The 16,780-nt window shown below is 41.2% G+C and overlaps 1 protein-coding gene across 2 annotated transcripts in view; it reads left to right on the plus strand.

The window, feature by feature from the left end:
* cacna2d2a (calcium channel, voltage-dependent, alpha 2/delta subunit 2a) overlaps positions 1–16,780 on the plus strand; it is a 240,171-nt gene that overhangs the window by 172,383 nt on the left and 51,008 nt on the right. For both annotated transcript variants that reach the window (XM_036532940.1, XM_036532941.1), the window contains exons 7-8: positions 8,069–8,200; positions 8,430–8,487. In XM_036532940.1, the coding sequence (XP_036388833.1) occupies positions 8,069–8,200; positions 8,430–8,487 (190 nt within the window). The remainder of the gene's footprint in view (positions 1–8,068; positions 8,201–8,429; positions 8,488–16,780) is intronic.

Below are 16,780 nucleotides of genomic sequence, written 5' to 3' on the forward strand. Positions count from 1 at the left end.
GCTAAATGAGACTGTGGTGGTGTCCTGGTTTTATTTGTCTGCCTGGGACCATGGCCATTTATTGAGATTGAAACTATTCCCTTAGCGCAGTAATGAACCATTTTATGATTCATTATTCCAGTGGTGATTATAGCTGCCAAGTCTCAAAACTTTCTAATTAGCTCAGGTCAAACATTCAGAGATTTTTTTCTAATTATCAATGCTTGTTACAAAATGAATACAGAAAGCATCGTACTGAAAAATAAATCGGGGTGCTGAAGGGGGAGAGAGGTCGGGTTGCGTGTCCAGGGCAGTATGGATTGGAGATGCCAGGGGGAGGGGGAGGACCTGAATCTGCTTCAGGCACAGGATTAAACATGCAGGCTGTGCCCACTGCATTTTCCACATCTGCCAGGACATCCAAGAACACCTGTTTCACAATGGCTGCCGGAAGCTGAGACTGGACAGTGTGGAAGTTTGAATTTAAGTTACATATAGAATTCAGAATAGAAGAGAAAGGAACTATTGTCTTTTCAGGATTTTTTTTGCATTTACGCTCTTTCTAATTTTTAGCCCCCTCTCAGGCTTTTCTGTGAATTTTATGATTACTAGTAATTACCATTACTTATATACAACCAACACAAAACCAATACAACCAACACAAAACGATCCCTTCAAAGAGTCCAACCCTTTAAAGTGCCTTAAAGTGTTTACCATACATTTCTGACTTGACTGGTGTACAGTACTGAAAATATTGAATGGTAGGAACAGCTGAGAGCATGAGAGTGGTATCAAAATGGATGTGATCACCACATTATTATGTTTTTTTTTTAATATCACACTGTAGCATGCTCCCCTTGGAAGGTTTGAGCTGTTGAAATTCTCTATCAGCCTCAATCGATCTAATCCATCAGTTTTGACAGAATGTTCCACAATTGCGGAAGGTAGTGGTCTCCCTTAGCTGTGTTTTAATATGGATTTTTTTTTTCATATTAAAACAGAATAGCCAAAGCTCAAAAAACCTGTTATCTTCCAAAACACAATGTGAAAACCAGTAGAAAAGTAAAATAAAAAAACATGTGTAAGTGTGTTTAGAGAGGCTTTGGGCAAACCAGGGACCTTTTAATCAAACACGAGATATGCCTTATCCTGCAAAGATATACAGGGGGAAGCTGGTACGGAAAACAAGAGGGGGTTAAACTGAAAGAAAGGGTGATTTTAATCGAAGGAGATTTTAAGAGAATGAGAAAGCCATTGAAGTGCAGAGATGTTTAATAATGGCACTCAAGTGGATACTGATAGAGTAAACGTTCCCTTCCCGGTTTTAGATTTTAATTAAACACACAGATTAACTGGAAACAGGGCAAAAGCGATTGCTTTTTAAAAAAAACAGATACTGGTCTTGCCTTCAATAAGGCAAAGATCGACCAGAGAAAAGGCAAAGTAGATCCAGGTACAGTCCATTGGTCAGAATGCAGTGAGGCTTGAGCTAACTAGTGGCATCAACTGGTGGTCCTCTATATCATGCAGGTGAATTGCAGCATTGAAGTAAATGTGGATTTTTTCTGAATGTGTATGAACTGTCACATGCCTAGGGATTTAAAATGTGATTGCGTGCGTGCGTGCGTGCGTGCGTGCCTGAGTGTGTGCATGAGTGAGAAGGAGAGAGTGAGTGAGAAATAAACTGCAGCACTCTGGGCCCACAGTCAAAGGGTCTCATTACAAAAGAAATGGGAATACATTTGATTTCCCTTTTTAAAAATAACAGCATTCAAAGAGGGTATTAGAATAACAAAAACACTCAGATAGCAAAGTGTTGGAAAGCCTAATACTGACGTTCATGTTTTCGTTCTCTGCTGTTGTTGATTGAACTTAACTGAGCATATACTGGACTCCTCACTCTGGAAAAATGGGATATATATATATATATATATATGTAGATAAATAAATACACAAATAAGCAAGGGGAAAGATGAGACAGACCAAAAAATAGCTTTTAAAGATGTCATTTTCTTTCCTCTGAAGCAGATAGGGAGTAGTATGGAATGGGAATGAAAACAGTGTGATTATGGCAGTTCTGAAGGTCATTGATGGGGAGCACAAATGTGAGAGAGGCAAGGGGAGAGAGAGAGGGGGGGAGAGCTAGATGGAGGGAGAGAGAGGAATAGAGAATGTGTGTATGTGAGAGAGAAGTAGTAGAGTAAGAGGGAGAGACTGAGAGAGAGACAGAAAGAGACGGAGGAACAGAAAGATATTAAATTCAAAGATGCTTTATTTCAATAAACATGCAAGTCCTGCAATGCCAAGCTACAGATTTATAGTGATCAATACACTATCACTGACAATTATAACATAAACACAAACAATAATCAAAATAATCAAGATCAGATGAATTCCAGTAAAGTCCAAATCACCACAATTTCCCCATAATTATGGACACTAAAGTCTGTGAACTGAGAATTACATGTGCCCAATATGTGTATTCTAAAAAAAAAATAAGGTCACTGGTGGAGTAATATTGGCTGAAGGGAGCTCTTTCTGTTGCCTGCAGGAAGAATCCACTAAATGGTTATTATTTCGTCAGCTGAACTCAACTGAATGTTCATGATACTCACATTGTGTTGTAAAACAGCCAATTATGTTATCAAAAATCTTTTCTTTAAGCTCTCTTTGGAAGCTATTTGAATGACGTATTTAGTGTTTCTGCTTATGACGGGAATAATCACTTTCTCTCCCAATTTTTGGCCTGTCCATCTAGAATGGAGTGGTTTGCTAAGTTGAGGAGGCACCTAAAGTAATTCATCACCTAAAATAATTTTGTGGACTTGCCACTTTTGTGGAAATTGTACTTGAATACGCACATTTATTTTGCATTTATTTGCATTAATAATTTAGTTTGCGGCTGTGTTGGAATTAATGGTTGATGAGTGGTGACACTGCAAGGTCTGTCATGAATGCTTTCGGTGAACAATTAAGCCTGTCTTTGAAAAATAACAAATGACGTTTTCGTGCACTTCCTCTCTGAACTTCGTAATTCCAGCCATCAGTGATGAGCGCAGCGGCTCGTCGCCGTCATTCGCTGCGGCGTGTAGCGTATTCATTCTGCTGAGGGCGGCTCACAGCTCGCTTTTTCATTCACATTTAGAAAATGAAACCATCTATCCTCCAGATGCAGACTGATACATGACCCCCCTCTTACCACCATCATCACCACTACCACCAGCAGCACTGTGCTGCATTATTCACTCTAGAAGGATTCCAGGTTTAGACAGTGTTAATTCCCCGACATTGAGGAGAGATGGGTGAGCATTTCAATTCATTATTGTGAGGGTTCCCTGCACCTCCGCCACCTCCATTGATCACAAGTTGAGGAGATGTGAAGGGAAGGAGGGTGTTAGATGGGTGTGATGTTTATTTGTATTGTTCCTCCTGATTTCTCTCTCCCCCCCACCTCCCCCTACGCAAAAACAAACCTGACGCCCCCACTCTCAAGCCAGTGAAGGGGCACTATCATTTCACCACACGCTAATTAAAACACTGACTACACCACCCACCACTTCACCCGCCACTAAGCACACAAATTACATTTTATTTGTTTATTATTTACTGTATCGCCTTTAATTAAAAACGCAATCAGTTTTGGTGGAGGAACGCTTATTCCTCCCCACTTTCTCACACCGTTTCTTCTTTCAGATTTATTATTTTTGAAATAACTATGTTGTTTTCGCTAATCTTCAGCTGCAAAGTGACATGTGTGTGGAATGCTGAGGTATAGAAAGCATGGGTTGGATGAGCATGATCCGATGGGAACATGGGGGGAAAATTTGTGTTTTCCTCTGGAATCACTGTTAATGAGCCAGTCACAATACATTTATAATGTATTGAAATGACACTTGTTGGACCTTAGGAATGTTGATCATAATAGACTCTGTAGTCTTTCGTTTGGTCAGAAAGTTTGGTGTAAAACAACAACGATAGAATGTGTGGGTGAGCGTAGGTGAATATAGAGCCATTGAGTGTGAATGGGTAGTGGTCTTATATAGTTAGAATGGATTCTCAACATGGTGTATGTGGTTACAGAGCCATGATGGAGTGTGTGGATTGGTATAGGTGTTTATATAGCCTTAATGGATTGTGGGGTTTTGTGTAGGTGGTCAGAGAGCTCTGTGGGATAGTGATTATAGGGACTTCACTTGCTAATACAGGAGACATCTGGAGTCTGGAGACATCTGGAGAGTGAAGATGATGATGATGATGAAGAGAAATTCATAGAGCATTTTCTTTGTGTATTGTGAAAATTGTATAGTAAAAACACTACCAAAGATTTACAAAAGACTAAAAAGGAACCTGGCTGTGATGTAGTTATTATGCAGGCACACATTGCTTGTGGATTGCATTGACCCTTGCATGAACACAGGGTAACACATGAATAATATTCTTTGTGTGGAGAGACATAAGGCTGGATTAATGTTGGCCATAATGTATAATTCCAGAATGACAACACTCTGTTCCACTGGAGCCGCGCAGGTTGCCCTGAGACGAACATAAATAATGGCTGTGAAGAATGATTTCACAGAACGATGCTCAATAAATCCGACAAATAATTGTTTCCTCTGCTACGTTTCCAGGCCCACTTCATAAAGGACATGCAAGCGCTCCGTTCTAAATGTCTGAGAACATTGCCCTTGATAGATTACCTTTTAAAGATATCACCGGGATGGATTTTTCAAATGAAAGATGAGCCCAATAACATTTAGGGGCCACGTCAGCCGTGGGAGCCTATTTTCCCCGGGGGAGATTTTTCTTTTTATCAACTGTCCAGACAAGTCAAGACAGAAAGAAAACTAAAACAGAATAAATCAAACAAAATTAGCCTGCTTGTGTTTCCTTATCTCAGGCTGCTCATATTTCTCTCAAGATAACCTATGGGAGGAAAAAAATGCCGTTCCAAAGCTTTGTTTGCTCAGGGAGTGGTCCTGACAGTAGAGGTGGTCCCTTTTAGCCAGTAAGCTGAATGAAGGTATCCAAACGGAAGGTAGACAGCAGCCCGTGCTCTTTGCTGGGTGCCCTTGGCTCTGGAAACAGCAAGGCAGGGAATAAAACTAGGATGTGGTGATCACGCACACAGCTCACACACCAAACTCGCTCTTTGACCGTGGGGCATACGGTTTCACTCATCGTCCTTCGTGACCGCTGGCAGATGGCTGACAGTCTGACAAGAGCCCGCTCTTTGCAAACTTTGACAAGTCTCGTGTTCTCTCCTCTCATGCTTATAATTCACAGTGGCTGATTGAACCACCCCCTGGCTTTAAGGACGTGGGGTCCACACCATGGCCAGAGTTCTGGGCAGCAGCTAGGCTGCCATGCATGGTTAATGAACATAATGTTCCTCCATCTGAACAAATTGTTAATTTTCACTGCTTTAATGCCATTTTACTGAGGGTCTGTTCTCCAGTAACACTGATCCACACAGCGCTCATGCCTGCTTCTCTGCAGTACTACATCACAAGATCTCAATGCCATTGTGCTTCTACGTTACCCATGAAATAACACACGCTGTGATTTTTAAAGGACTATGGATGAAATTCACAAGATCAATGCATATCCAAGAGCTGCCCAATTTAAAACCACCCACATCTAGGTCTAGCACAATTAGAAATGATGGCTTTGGGAACTAGTGGTAACCTTATTGGTAAGACAGTGATGAAACTCCAGGTCCTCTCTCTTTTCCTTTATCTCTTTCACTCATGCGCACACACACACACACGCACACACACACACATTTTCTAGCACTTCCTCTATCTTTGTCACTCTCTCTTCACTCTTTTTAGCTGAGAATATACTGCTTGGAGCGCCAATGTTTGGATGCTCCCCTTGGTGACAAGAGCAATTTATTTCACATCTGCCCTGGTACCTCCAGCCACACTGCCAGCCATGAATGGCTGTATGCGTGTGTTTTTGTGCTTGTGTGCACTGCGTGCCGATTGCCTATGTGTGTGTGTTTGTATGTGTGACAGACAGTTATCGGCTGTTCCGATCCCTCTGGACTTAAGGAGAGTCTGGTTATAAAGAAGCATTTTCACTGTCAAACACAAATAGATCTATGAAAGATAATAACAGACAATGTGAAATACTTCACTACACTCTGTTTAGCATGGGTCCATCTCATCATGTATGGATAATGTGTAGGGTTTAGTATGAGTAAAGCCTATGGCCTCTTTCCAGTGCATTATGTGGAAAACTTATAGTGGGCATTGTCAAGTCTAGTGTGGGCTTTAATCACTCTAGGCTTACAGTTTCATATCACACACTTATCATATCATTCTCACCAACAACAGGTTTGTAGCCATTGCAGTAAGGCTCTGAACCTTCAACCTTCATGGTCCAGAAACCAGTGCACTGTTATAGTATTGGCCAGAAGTGTGGCATAGTGGTTAAGGAACTGGGCTTTTAACAAGAAGGTTACTGATTCAATTCACAGGTGGGGCACTGCTGTTGTACCCTCAAGCAAGCTCCAGTAAATTGCATCAGTTAAAAAAAAGGAAAACATATTCCGCCCCACAAACAGATACTATGTAAAATGTATAGTACACAGGTGGCCCTAGCAAAGGGCATCTGCCAGCAATATAGAGGCTAATAACCTGCTGCCCTGCCCTAATGTAGCAAAGGCTTAATGCTGGTTGGCTTCACCATGAATAAGTCAGAGTGCTGAGTGACTGCTGTGGCTCTGTGTCGTAGTCTGCTGGCCCGGGAGTGTGTGGGACTGCCCTCGCGAGCCAGGACAAGGTGCTCTCTCTGTCTCTTTCTCCTCTCCCTCTTCAGGGAAGCTGACAGCTCATCAAAAAAAGGGATTCGTAATTGAAAATCCTGGGAAAAGAGGATAATGATCATTTATTTGTCTGAAATTTAAAAGAGGGATGGAAAAAGCTCGCCTGGCAGTTCAGGGGCTTATCAGGCCACGGCTGGGCGGTTAATTAAATCAAAAGGCATGCAAACACTGACTGGTGCTCTCCTCAGCTCAGCAGCTCCCATTGCTCTTCATTTAATCAAGCTGGCATTAAACTGCTGATTGCACCACACATCTTTTGACTTCTGCATAGCTATTAAATAATAATTGAAATTATTACCCTGCTGTATCAGTCAAGGAAATAGGGGGAAGCAATGGAGATGGACGCAGCATGTTAAGAGAAAAAAAACGAGAGAAATTATGTTTAGAATCCGCAGACTAGGGGTTCTTCCCATGATGAATTATTGGCTGAGGAAATAAGAATACGCCTCCGATAGCATGGCTGACCCTGCGCAATGTCGTTGTCCTTTAATTTGTGTGTCGGGCTGCGTGGAGCACAATTATACACAGAGCTCGCTTATGGAGGAACATTCATCACTGTCTCTTAGTTTATTTTACTCCAGTGATCCCTGTGGTTGGGGACGATCTGAGAGTGGCAGCTGGAAGGGTCTGCAGCTTTAACACTTTAACATGCATTATCCAGCCTCAGCTGCCATTCATGCCACTTTGGCTTGGTTAGGTTAGAAACCTCTGGAGGTTTTATCATAATGGGTTGGTAATATGTTGTTGTGATTAATAATATGATTTTTTAACCAGAGGGTTTCTTGTTAAAATCTCAGGGGGATGGCTCCTGCACTCTGGAGGAAAATGTTCTACATTCTAAGTGATCTGAATTTACTCAGTGAATATCCACCTCTGTAAATGTAGGATATGTGAAAATATGTTCTGCAACTCGCTCATGACAAGGCTGTCTGGTATCAATATTTGAATAAATATAATATATGACCATGTGATTATGGCAGTCACATAATTGTGCATCTCTTGAGGTCACCTTATGATGACATTAATATCACAGGCAGGTCCTAAGGTTTCATGTCAGCTACTGCAGAGGTCAAAATACAAAAATTTGTTTTTATGATTGACTGCCAACACGTGTCACTTTGAGTGATCTCTTAAGATGGTTATGGATGTGCAATAAGTCATTCTTGAAACCTATATTTAACCAAATTACAGTATGGTGATCGAATAGATAGGGCACCATTGTATGACCGCTGATGTTGGTTCCTGCCCCTTTCCTTCCAGCTCCCGTCATCCTGAATGAGTTAAACTGGACACAGGCACTGGAGAAGGTCTTCATCGACAACAGCAGGGAAGACCCCTCACTGCGCTGGCAGGTGTTCGGCAGTGCAACTGGCGTCACCAGATATTACCCAGGTACCACACTCCCATCCACTCCCAGCATGCTTAGTGGTACTATAGGGGCTCCGATCTGGCCCATGGTGTGAGAACCTTCAAACAGAGCTTTACCTTCTATGTGAATTCTGAAGAATGAAATATAAGTAAACGGTGTACAGTGGATAATTTCAGTAGCACACAGATAGAATGATGTGAGCTGTAACATTCCCCTATAGCTTCAATGTTTCTATTTCGGTCCCACATTTAGCCACACCTTGGAGAACGCCGAACAAGATTGACTTGTACGATGTACGGAGGCGGCCATGGTAAGTCTTTCACGTTTTCCGTTTCCTCCTCCGTCTTAATGCTGTCTTCACCTTTGAGAAGGAGGTGTGGTGAAGAACACTGCTGGCATCCCCCACACTCCTGAATGTAGTCAGAAGTGTATTTAAGTGGTGTGGAGTGTATGTAGCCTGATTGTAGCAGCAAGGCACTTTCTTACTAACATCATTCTAAGGCTTTACACTGAGTTAACTTGGTTGTTTCTCCTGGAGGGTGTGGAGAAAGGGCAGTAGTAATTTGTCCTAACCTGTCAGAAGACAGACTCGGGAGAGGGGCATTAATGAGCCTCCTTCTCTCACTCTCCCTTCTTCTGTCTCTGCTCTGGGACTATGGCATGGAGAGCATTGGAGCGTTCCCCCTGCCTGTCATGGTTTAAGTACCTGTGTGGTGCAGCTGGCCAGCGGGGCTCCAGGCACCTCGGCTTCTCCTGTCCCCGGCCCCAGCAGGTGCTGCGCTTCAGGTGCCTGTGTGACTAACATGCTGTCAGGCAGGGGGCAATTCAGCGGCTGGGCCGGACCTCTGGGAGCGCTCCATAACCCGTGAGGTTGGCGCACCGGAGATTTTGAGAGGGAGTTAGCGAGCCATCAGTCCTGAAGTACACAGCAGTGGCTGCACCTCACCTGATCCTGGAGGTTGGAATAAAGAGATAAGAGTTTGTTTTCTTTCTTTCTCCACACATTCTGCCAGACCTGGTGGTGAGTGCCGCTTTGAAGGTTGGGGAGATCAGAAAAGAACATTGGACAGCCACCGCAACACAAAAGTCACACAGCAAACAGGGTGGCAGTGTATTGTATCCATATATATCAGTGGGTTAAACTTTACAATACAGCACTGAGTTGTTATCTGTTCTTCTGTGTCATAATTATGTTGCTATATCACAGCAGTCAGACATAGTCAGACACAGCATTCACACATTATAGAGGAAAACATATGGGCTGACCCATCATAGAAGATTAATCTTTGAAAAATGCTGTGCACCACATTCTTCTTGCTGTTAGCTGTTTGACTTTGAGCAGCCCTTTCCCTACACCTCTTCATCCTTGAAGTATAGTGTTTTCATTCTATTATAATGTCAGTTAGGATGGCCATGTAATACTGTATGACCATTTAGTGTGGTTGTTTGCATTCATTGCAACATTCATATATATAGTCATATTGAGTTTATTTTATCAACATATGTGCTTACATAAACATTGGGTTTATTAACCTGTGTTATTTAGTTGTAGTGATACAGTAAGGGAGGAACACATAGGGAGGGATTGCAGACAATATTTGCATCTGAGGTGCCCCTGGCTATTATGTTATATGCTACTTAGCTTATAAAAAGCACAGTCAGCAGCTGCTATTATGGATGTACTAATATTGGATGCCTTACACATGGGGATTTCTATTTAATTATTGTCTTATTTATAAAGGCGTTTAATTATATCTGCACCACCGTATTGCCTTGTCTGCAGTTACTAATTACATGTTGCTATTTGCTCTTTATTCTCTGCAGTTGTATTTTCTAATGCTCTGTAATTGCTCTGGATAAGGACGTCTAGCAAATAAATGAACTCCTACCACCAATATTTCTACAACTTGAGGTTCTGAGCATGGGCTCAGCCCCGACACCCCAGTTAGAGTCCAGCCATGCTGTCAGATGTAAGAGAACCAGTAAAACAAGCACCAATAGCTTATATAGGCAAGTGATGAATCATGCTGGTAAAGCTGACTTTACTCTAGACCTCCTCTGCCCCTCCATCTTTTGTCCTGTCTGCCTCTGTCTTGCTCTTTCCCTCACTCTCTCTATCTCTCAACTCTCTCTCTCTCTGTCTTACCATCTGTGTCTATCTCCCTCTCTCTCACTCTCTCTCCCTCCTCGGCCTCAGGGCTCAGGGGTAAAGGACGCTTCTAGGCCCAGGTGATTAATGTTTCCCCTAATGTTCCCTCAGCATCAGCAGATGCTCCGGAGCCCCAGAGTCCAAGTCCCAGAAACGCTTTTCTCCTTTAAAAACATTAGAATAAATAACTGCCCGCCTCTGGATAGTGCTGCTATTTTTTTTCCCTTACTCGGCTGGTTTGAGAGAGAGACGGGCTTGGAACAAAGTGCTGCCCGCCGCGAGAGCAAACTGCTGAAGTCATCTCGCTCGCTCTCCCGGGGAGTCGACAGTGGTCCGCTCAGAGCTGTGTCTGCAGTCAGCAGTCAAGGTGGGGGGGGGTGGGATGTGGTGGGCGTAGGGGGGTATGTATGGGTGAAAGCAAATCAGCAGAAGTAAAGGAATGTGTCTATATGTGCTTGTAATGCACTGTCATGCAGAGCCCGCTCTCAGGGCGGATGTGCTGTAGTGATCACTCGCTCTCCTTAAAGCAGAGAGAGGAGTCGTCACCTCGGTTCCAGTCTGGGGTGAGGGGGGGTTTGATGGGGGTCACTGTGTGCAGGGTGAAGAGAAAAGTGAGTTTAATGCATGGAGCAGTGGGGTCACTGTGTAGTGCAGTGCTGGGAGTATTTGGGGGATGAAGGGAGCAGTGGGGTCAGTGTGCGGGGTATGTGGATTCTGTGGTTCAGTTAACTTGAGCATAGGGTCTAGTGTGTGGTGCTTGGATCAATGAGGAGAGCTGTGGGGTGAGTATGCTGAGCAGTAGCGGGTCAGTGAGGGAGTATTGGGTAGAGTGTTTGGATTCTGAGGGTCTATCTAGTACATTAGTGTTGTGCAGAGGACAGAATTTGCTGGTGGCTTGTATCATGGGGCTCTCAGAGTGGCAGCTCTTGAGGTCATATCACAGGAATTGAAGCCATCTGAAGAACATGTATAAATCAGAGCTATGCACCTCACCACATGTACTGGTGCCTGTTCTTCTGATCTGAGTTAAATGCTCTGAAGAAGAATCATCAAAGAGTGCATTTGTCACCACAATTGATGATTGAGGTATTCATTGTAAAGGTGGTCATTCCCTCATCAGTGACATACCTGATTTGTATTTTTTAATGACATCACAGTTGGAAAGAATTCACATAAAGGAGAAAATGTTGAACTGAGGTCCTGACTCTGTGGTCAATAACGATTGTGTAGCAGCTATTGCAGAGAGTAGGTGTCCTGGCTAAATCATCAATTAGTGTCATTCAATATGGCCAAATGATAATCCCCAAGGGTTAATTGAATAAATAATTCCCTTCCCACAGAATTCCCTACCCTGGTCCTCAGTGTAAAAAATAATTAGTTCTCAGTTAACCCTGACTGGTAAAATAAAGGTAACAGAAAAACCCAATAAGCTGGGTATCTTTGCTGAAGAAGCAAACAAGAATTTATCTGTCTTGCATAAACTGCCATTAAGATGCAGAAATTGAATGGACACAACTGGAGGCCTACCATGTTCTTCTGTAGAAAAATCATGACACCAGAGCCAGGGGGCCGGACGTATTGTTAGCCACTACCTTACCTCTGCTGCTACAGAACAAATGCCTCTCCCCCAGGTGCAGCCTGTTCCTCTGAGCACCCCCATCAACAGCTTGTTCCTCCTTGATCAGATATGACAAGGAATGCTGCCCTCTGTCCTCACAGAGGTCAAGTGATTATGTATATCTGTGCATAAGGCGTTACTTTCAGAGGCACAACAGGCCCGTGAGACCACTGGTTGGGCTATTTCAGGCTTTGGCACCATTTTGGGTGCTATGGCCTGCAGCCAATGGGAGTAAAATCAGGCTGCAATAAGGGCACTGCGCAGGACTGCTGTGGCCTTTAAGGAAGTCCCATCTACCCTTGCCAACCCTGCCAAGGACTCACCCATCAGGCACATGGGGGTTGGCTAGTTGGCACACATACACTCTGTCTGCTGAGAAAATCGGACTTCACAGATCCATAAAAACCAGTGTAAAATTTCCCATTGAAATCTGCATTTGTATGTCTCTCCCAAGCAGTCAGGGTAAAGAGCCACTAACAAGGTGTGAGCTGGCAGAGTAATTAAGTTCACACGGGCGGAACTATCCCTGGTGATCCTCCGACAGGGAGGATATCACAGAAAAGCTGTTGTAATCATTGTACATCTCAAAGTGAACAACTTGCCCCAAGTAATTGAATTGTTGCTGTGACAATGTGCCTTATTGTCGATGGTTAAATTGAAGGGGAGTGTAGTTGTATTTTTTTTTTTTACAATTCCTTTAAAAAGTAGAAATCAGCAGCTGTTTATTCACATACAGACAAAGTGGCTTAACAAGTAAAAGAAGTCAATTGAAATAGCGAGAGAGGGAGAGTGATATTTTCTGTCTAAGAAGACAATGCAAGCCCTTGATTTAACATGCTTATTGATTCATTACATTGCTGTCAAGGACAACTAGTAGAGCTCAAGTACAGTCACCTTCAGTCTGTTTGAATTACCTCTACAAAAGCCCTTGGGGATGAGTATGAACAGTTGCCTAGCAACACCTGAGAACCTGTTGCCTAGTGGCTCAGGTTGGACTTGTAGTGGTGCCAATGCCACTGTGTCAGGTCAACCCTGCGTGATTATGGTTCAACAGTGCCATTGCTTATAGCTGTAGAATAGTATGTCTACAGTTGTTTCTCTCAGAATCAGCAGGAGTTTGGTCAGTCTGGTTGGACTTTGAAACAGATTGAGAGAATGACCTCTTCTTTCAATGACTTTCAATAACTTGCAGTGATAATTGCTTCAATGACTATGAACACATACAAATACCCCCTCTACACACACACATACACACACACACACACATACACACACACACACACACACATACAAACTGTTTCCCTTTCCATTCAGCATATCTATCAAAAGAGTAAAGAGTAGGGTGTAGTAAAAAAACATACAAGAATATTATACTAGTGCCCTAACATTTAGCATACCAAAATAAGACAAATTAATAAATAAGACTTTCAATGCCACAGAACATCAATTCAAAGATGGTATTCTGTATGATCTGAGAAAATTACTCAAATTACAGTAATGATAAAATGAATCAAAGAAAATTTAGAAATATGAAAGCAGTAATACTGTTCCATTTTTATTTTATTGTATTGATTTAGACTTTTTCCTTTAAAATATCTCATGAATATATTTATTCCTTTCATAAACTACTAGATTAGATAATATGCTGTAGTAAATGCTTTACTGCTTAAAAAAACCTTTAAAAAGGTTTTTGCAGAGTGATCAGATCAGAACAGAGGCTATGTTGGATTTACTATCCTGACAGATTTCCCAAAATTCAATTCAGTGCCCCTTTCAGCTCATACTGAATTCATGTTTAAACATATGTGTCTTTAAAGATTCTCAGAAAATTAGAACAACTGCTCCCTGTAAGCCTACTGATAAAAGCATCCTCTTTTAACCTAGGAGTTATTGCCATATTGCTCTAAAGATAGGCCTCTTTGAGTCAGTTGTATAGGTTTTGCATTGGTAGAGTCTGTGATAGAGATGAGAACTTTGAAAAACATGCCACAGTTTTTGAACCATTTTTGTTCGCATGGATATGCAAAATTGGCTGCAGGTGGTCTGGAATTAATATAAGTAAATGGAAAGAGATCAGCTTGCAAAACCTTGCAAAAGAGAAGGAGGATTTTCAGATTTTGTCTGGATCAACACACCTTAAGTAATTTATTTTTCTAACAACATCGTTACCAGGTCTATCATTCTTTGTTTTAAAAACCCACCACTCTTTTCTTGCAAAAAGCCCCAAGAATCTGAAAAACCACATGCTGGTTAATACCAATAATTTTATTTAGTGCAAGTCCTTTGCTCACTCCATCACAAGGGAATATTTCCCTATCGAATCATGGAACACTTGTACCTGGATGGGTTATGTAGGTGCAGTAAGACAAGTAAACATCTTGGCCTAAAAGTATAATGCTTAGCAACGATTCACATTCCCTTGTGGCACAACCTTCAAACTGAGAATCATTTTCCATTTACATACTGAAAACCGTGTCCCCTATTGAAGTGAATGGGGAGTGGGACTTCATTCCTTTTCTTTAATTCGATGAAATCAGCTTTTGTCACACATGGATGCGAAGAAGGAGGTCATTCTTGTTGGTCTGCAGGATGTTGCTTGCAAAGGTACACCAGCAGTGAAATTGCTAATTTTATGGTTTTGTATATTCATGTGAAGATTTAATGTATTCCTACAATTCTTCAACCTTCATTAATTTGTAAGGGATTTTGTGACAGTCTCCAAAGATATTGTATTGTTAATAAACAACTGTCCCTATTGAGGAATTTCATGGGTTCATAAGGATGAAACTGACTAATCAAATGAAGCCCTAATATGTTAACTGAATAATTGATATTCTCTTTTATATAACACTTTTAAAGACCTATGATAGTTAATGCTTATGATGGCCTTACAGCCAAAGCATGTTCATGATAAAATCAATTTAATGAAAGGACCGTTGAAAACTATCAAACGAAATAAAATGGAACAGTGTTTCTGCTTTGAGTACTGACTTTTTCCATTTTCTTTGAACTCACTTTGGAAAGTTGAGATACCTGCTTCTCATCTTTTTTACATCAGAGTGCACTGGTTTTTCCTCCAGTTGATCAAATGAATCCCCCAAATGAAAGACCATCACTGTGAAAGTTTCTGAAAGAACTTAATGACTGGACACCATTCATTATTGTAACAATTCTGTATAGCTGCTGACTCTGAAGTAATGAAATACTTCATTTAAATGATGGACTTATACGTGTGAAGGGGCAAAGATAATGTGCAGGTTAGAAGTTACTGCATTAATGTGAAGAACTATTATACATTGATAACACAGTGCTTACTGCTGTTTATATGTCTACAGTAGATATCTTTAAAGCTGCTACAATATTAATATAATTATATGCCCTGTAGTATAATTTGCAGCTTGTTTTATCATATCAAACATCCAGAAACACTGTGTTTACACAAGGGTGCTCTGCGACATGTTTCAGCTCTTTTTTTATATGATATTTGTCAATATTCAACTTAAAAAGTTATCCAAAAACACCAACTAAATAAGGTCTGAAGTGATTAATATGACCAAGTTCTTCTAAAAAAAGTATATGTCTAGAAGTGTGATGGCAAAGAAGTATATCTCTTGCAGAATATCTCATTTGCATATATAACTGATATTGTTACCATGTGTGTTATTTACAGATATCATTCTAGTATTTAGTGTCACATTGCACATATATAAAATTTATGCGCAAGTTCAGAGGCAGTGGCTATTGTTGCGAGGATGCTCTGACCAGTCTTGCTGTGCATTGTGGGATTAATTGGAAAGGTTTTGTCCCTGCCTTCCTGTTCATTGCAGCTCCAGTCATGCGACATTCAAACGTCATTGCCTGGGCTCCTGCTCTGCTCTGTTTGTGCTGTGCTTTGACCTTTGCTCAGACTGGAGCAACTCTGTAATTGACTACCTGCTAATTGCCGATGTATATTTAGCAGTGTTCTCCACAGGCCATTATACAAAGTTGGAACTGTGTTCAATGAACATGATACAGTGGGGAATCAGTCATATTTTAATAGTTCTGCTGTAGCAGTTCTTACTGTATGTCCACTAGTGTAAGCATTAGGTCTCTGAGGCGTAGGTCACTGTAAATCATAAAATGGGGTTAACTGTAAGCAAGCAATGAACATCATTGCTCTTAAGTACACTGACAGCACTTAATATTAAGCATCAATAATGCATCAATTTATATATGTAGTGCAACACTGCAGCTATTGTGTTACCTGTTAGTAAGTACTGCATGTTAACAATTTGTTACAGAATTACAAATGAGAATCAGAAGGCTGTAATTTATATAATTAGAGGAAATGTGACTAAGCCTAGCCTTATACCTTCAAAATCACCGTAAACCCATATTTACACCCAATGATATTCTTTATATAACCACTCATGTTATGTGACAATCTGACTCTCATCTCACAGTTGCTTATTACTTACTTAAATACGGTGTAATTAGATAAGTGTCTATTAAAAATAATGTGACAAAATATTTACTGATTTACTAATATATTTCTAGTTATCTTCTATTTTTCAATTTCTAGGCATTATGAAAATATTTAAATCTGATTGTGTATACAATAACACAATAATCAAAGTAATATTCACTTTTGTTCTGTTGTAGAGAATAATCAAGGAAAAATTTATACAGCAGCATCATCGGGAAACGTAATTAATGTCACTCTAAATTGTGTGTGACAAGGGATTTCATCCATATAGATGATAATTCTGTTGGTTACATGAGGATCATGAAGAAGTACAACTATGAGTTCATGCTGCTCTGTTCTGTAAATGTGCCACTGGGTGCTGGAAGCAA

Source organism: Megalops cyprinoides, chromosome 7 (assembly GCF_013368585.1).
Source record: "Megalops cyprinoides isolate fMegCyp1 chromosome 7, fMegCyp1.pri, whole genome shotgun sequence".
Classification (NCBI taxonomy): domain Eukaryota; kingdom Metazoa; phylum Chordata; class Actinopteri; order Elopiformes; family Megalopidae; genus Megalops; species Megalops cyprinoides.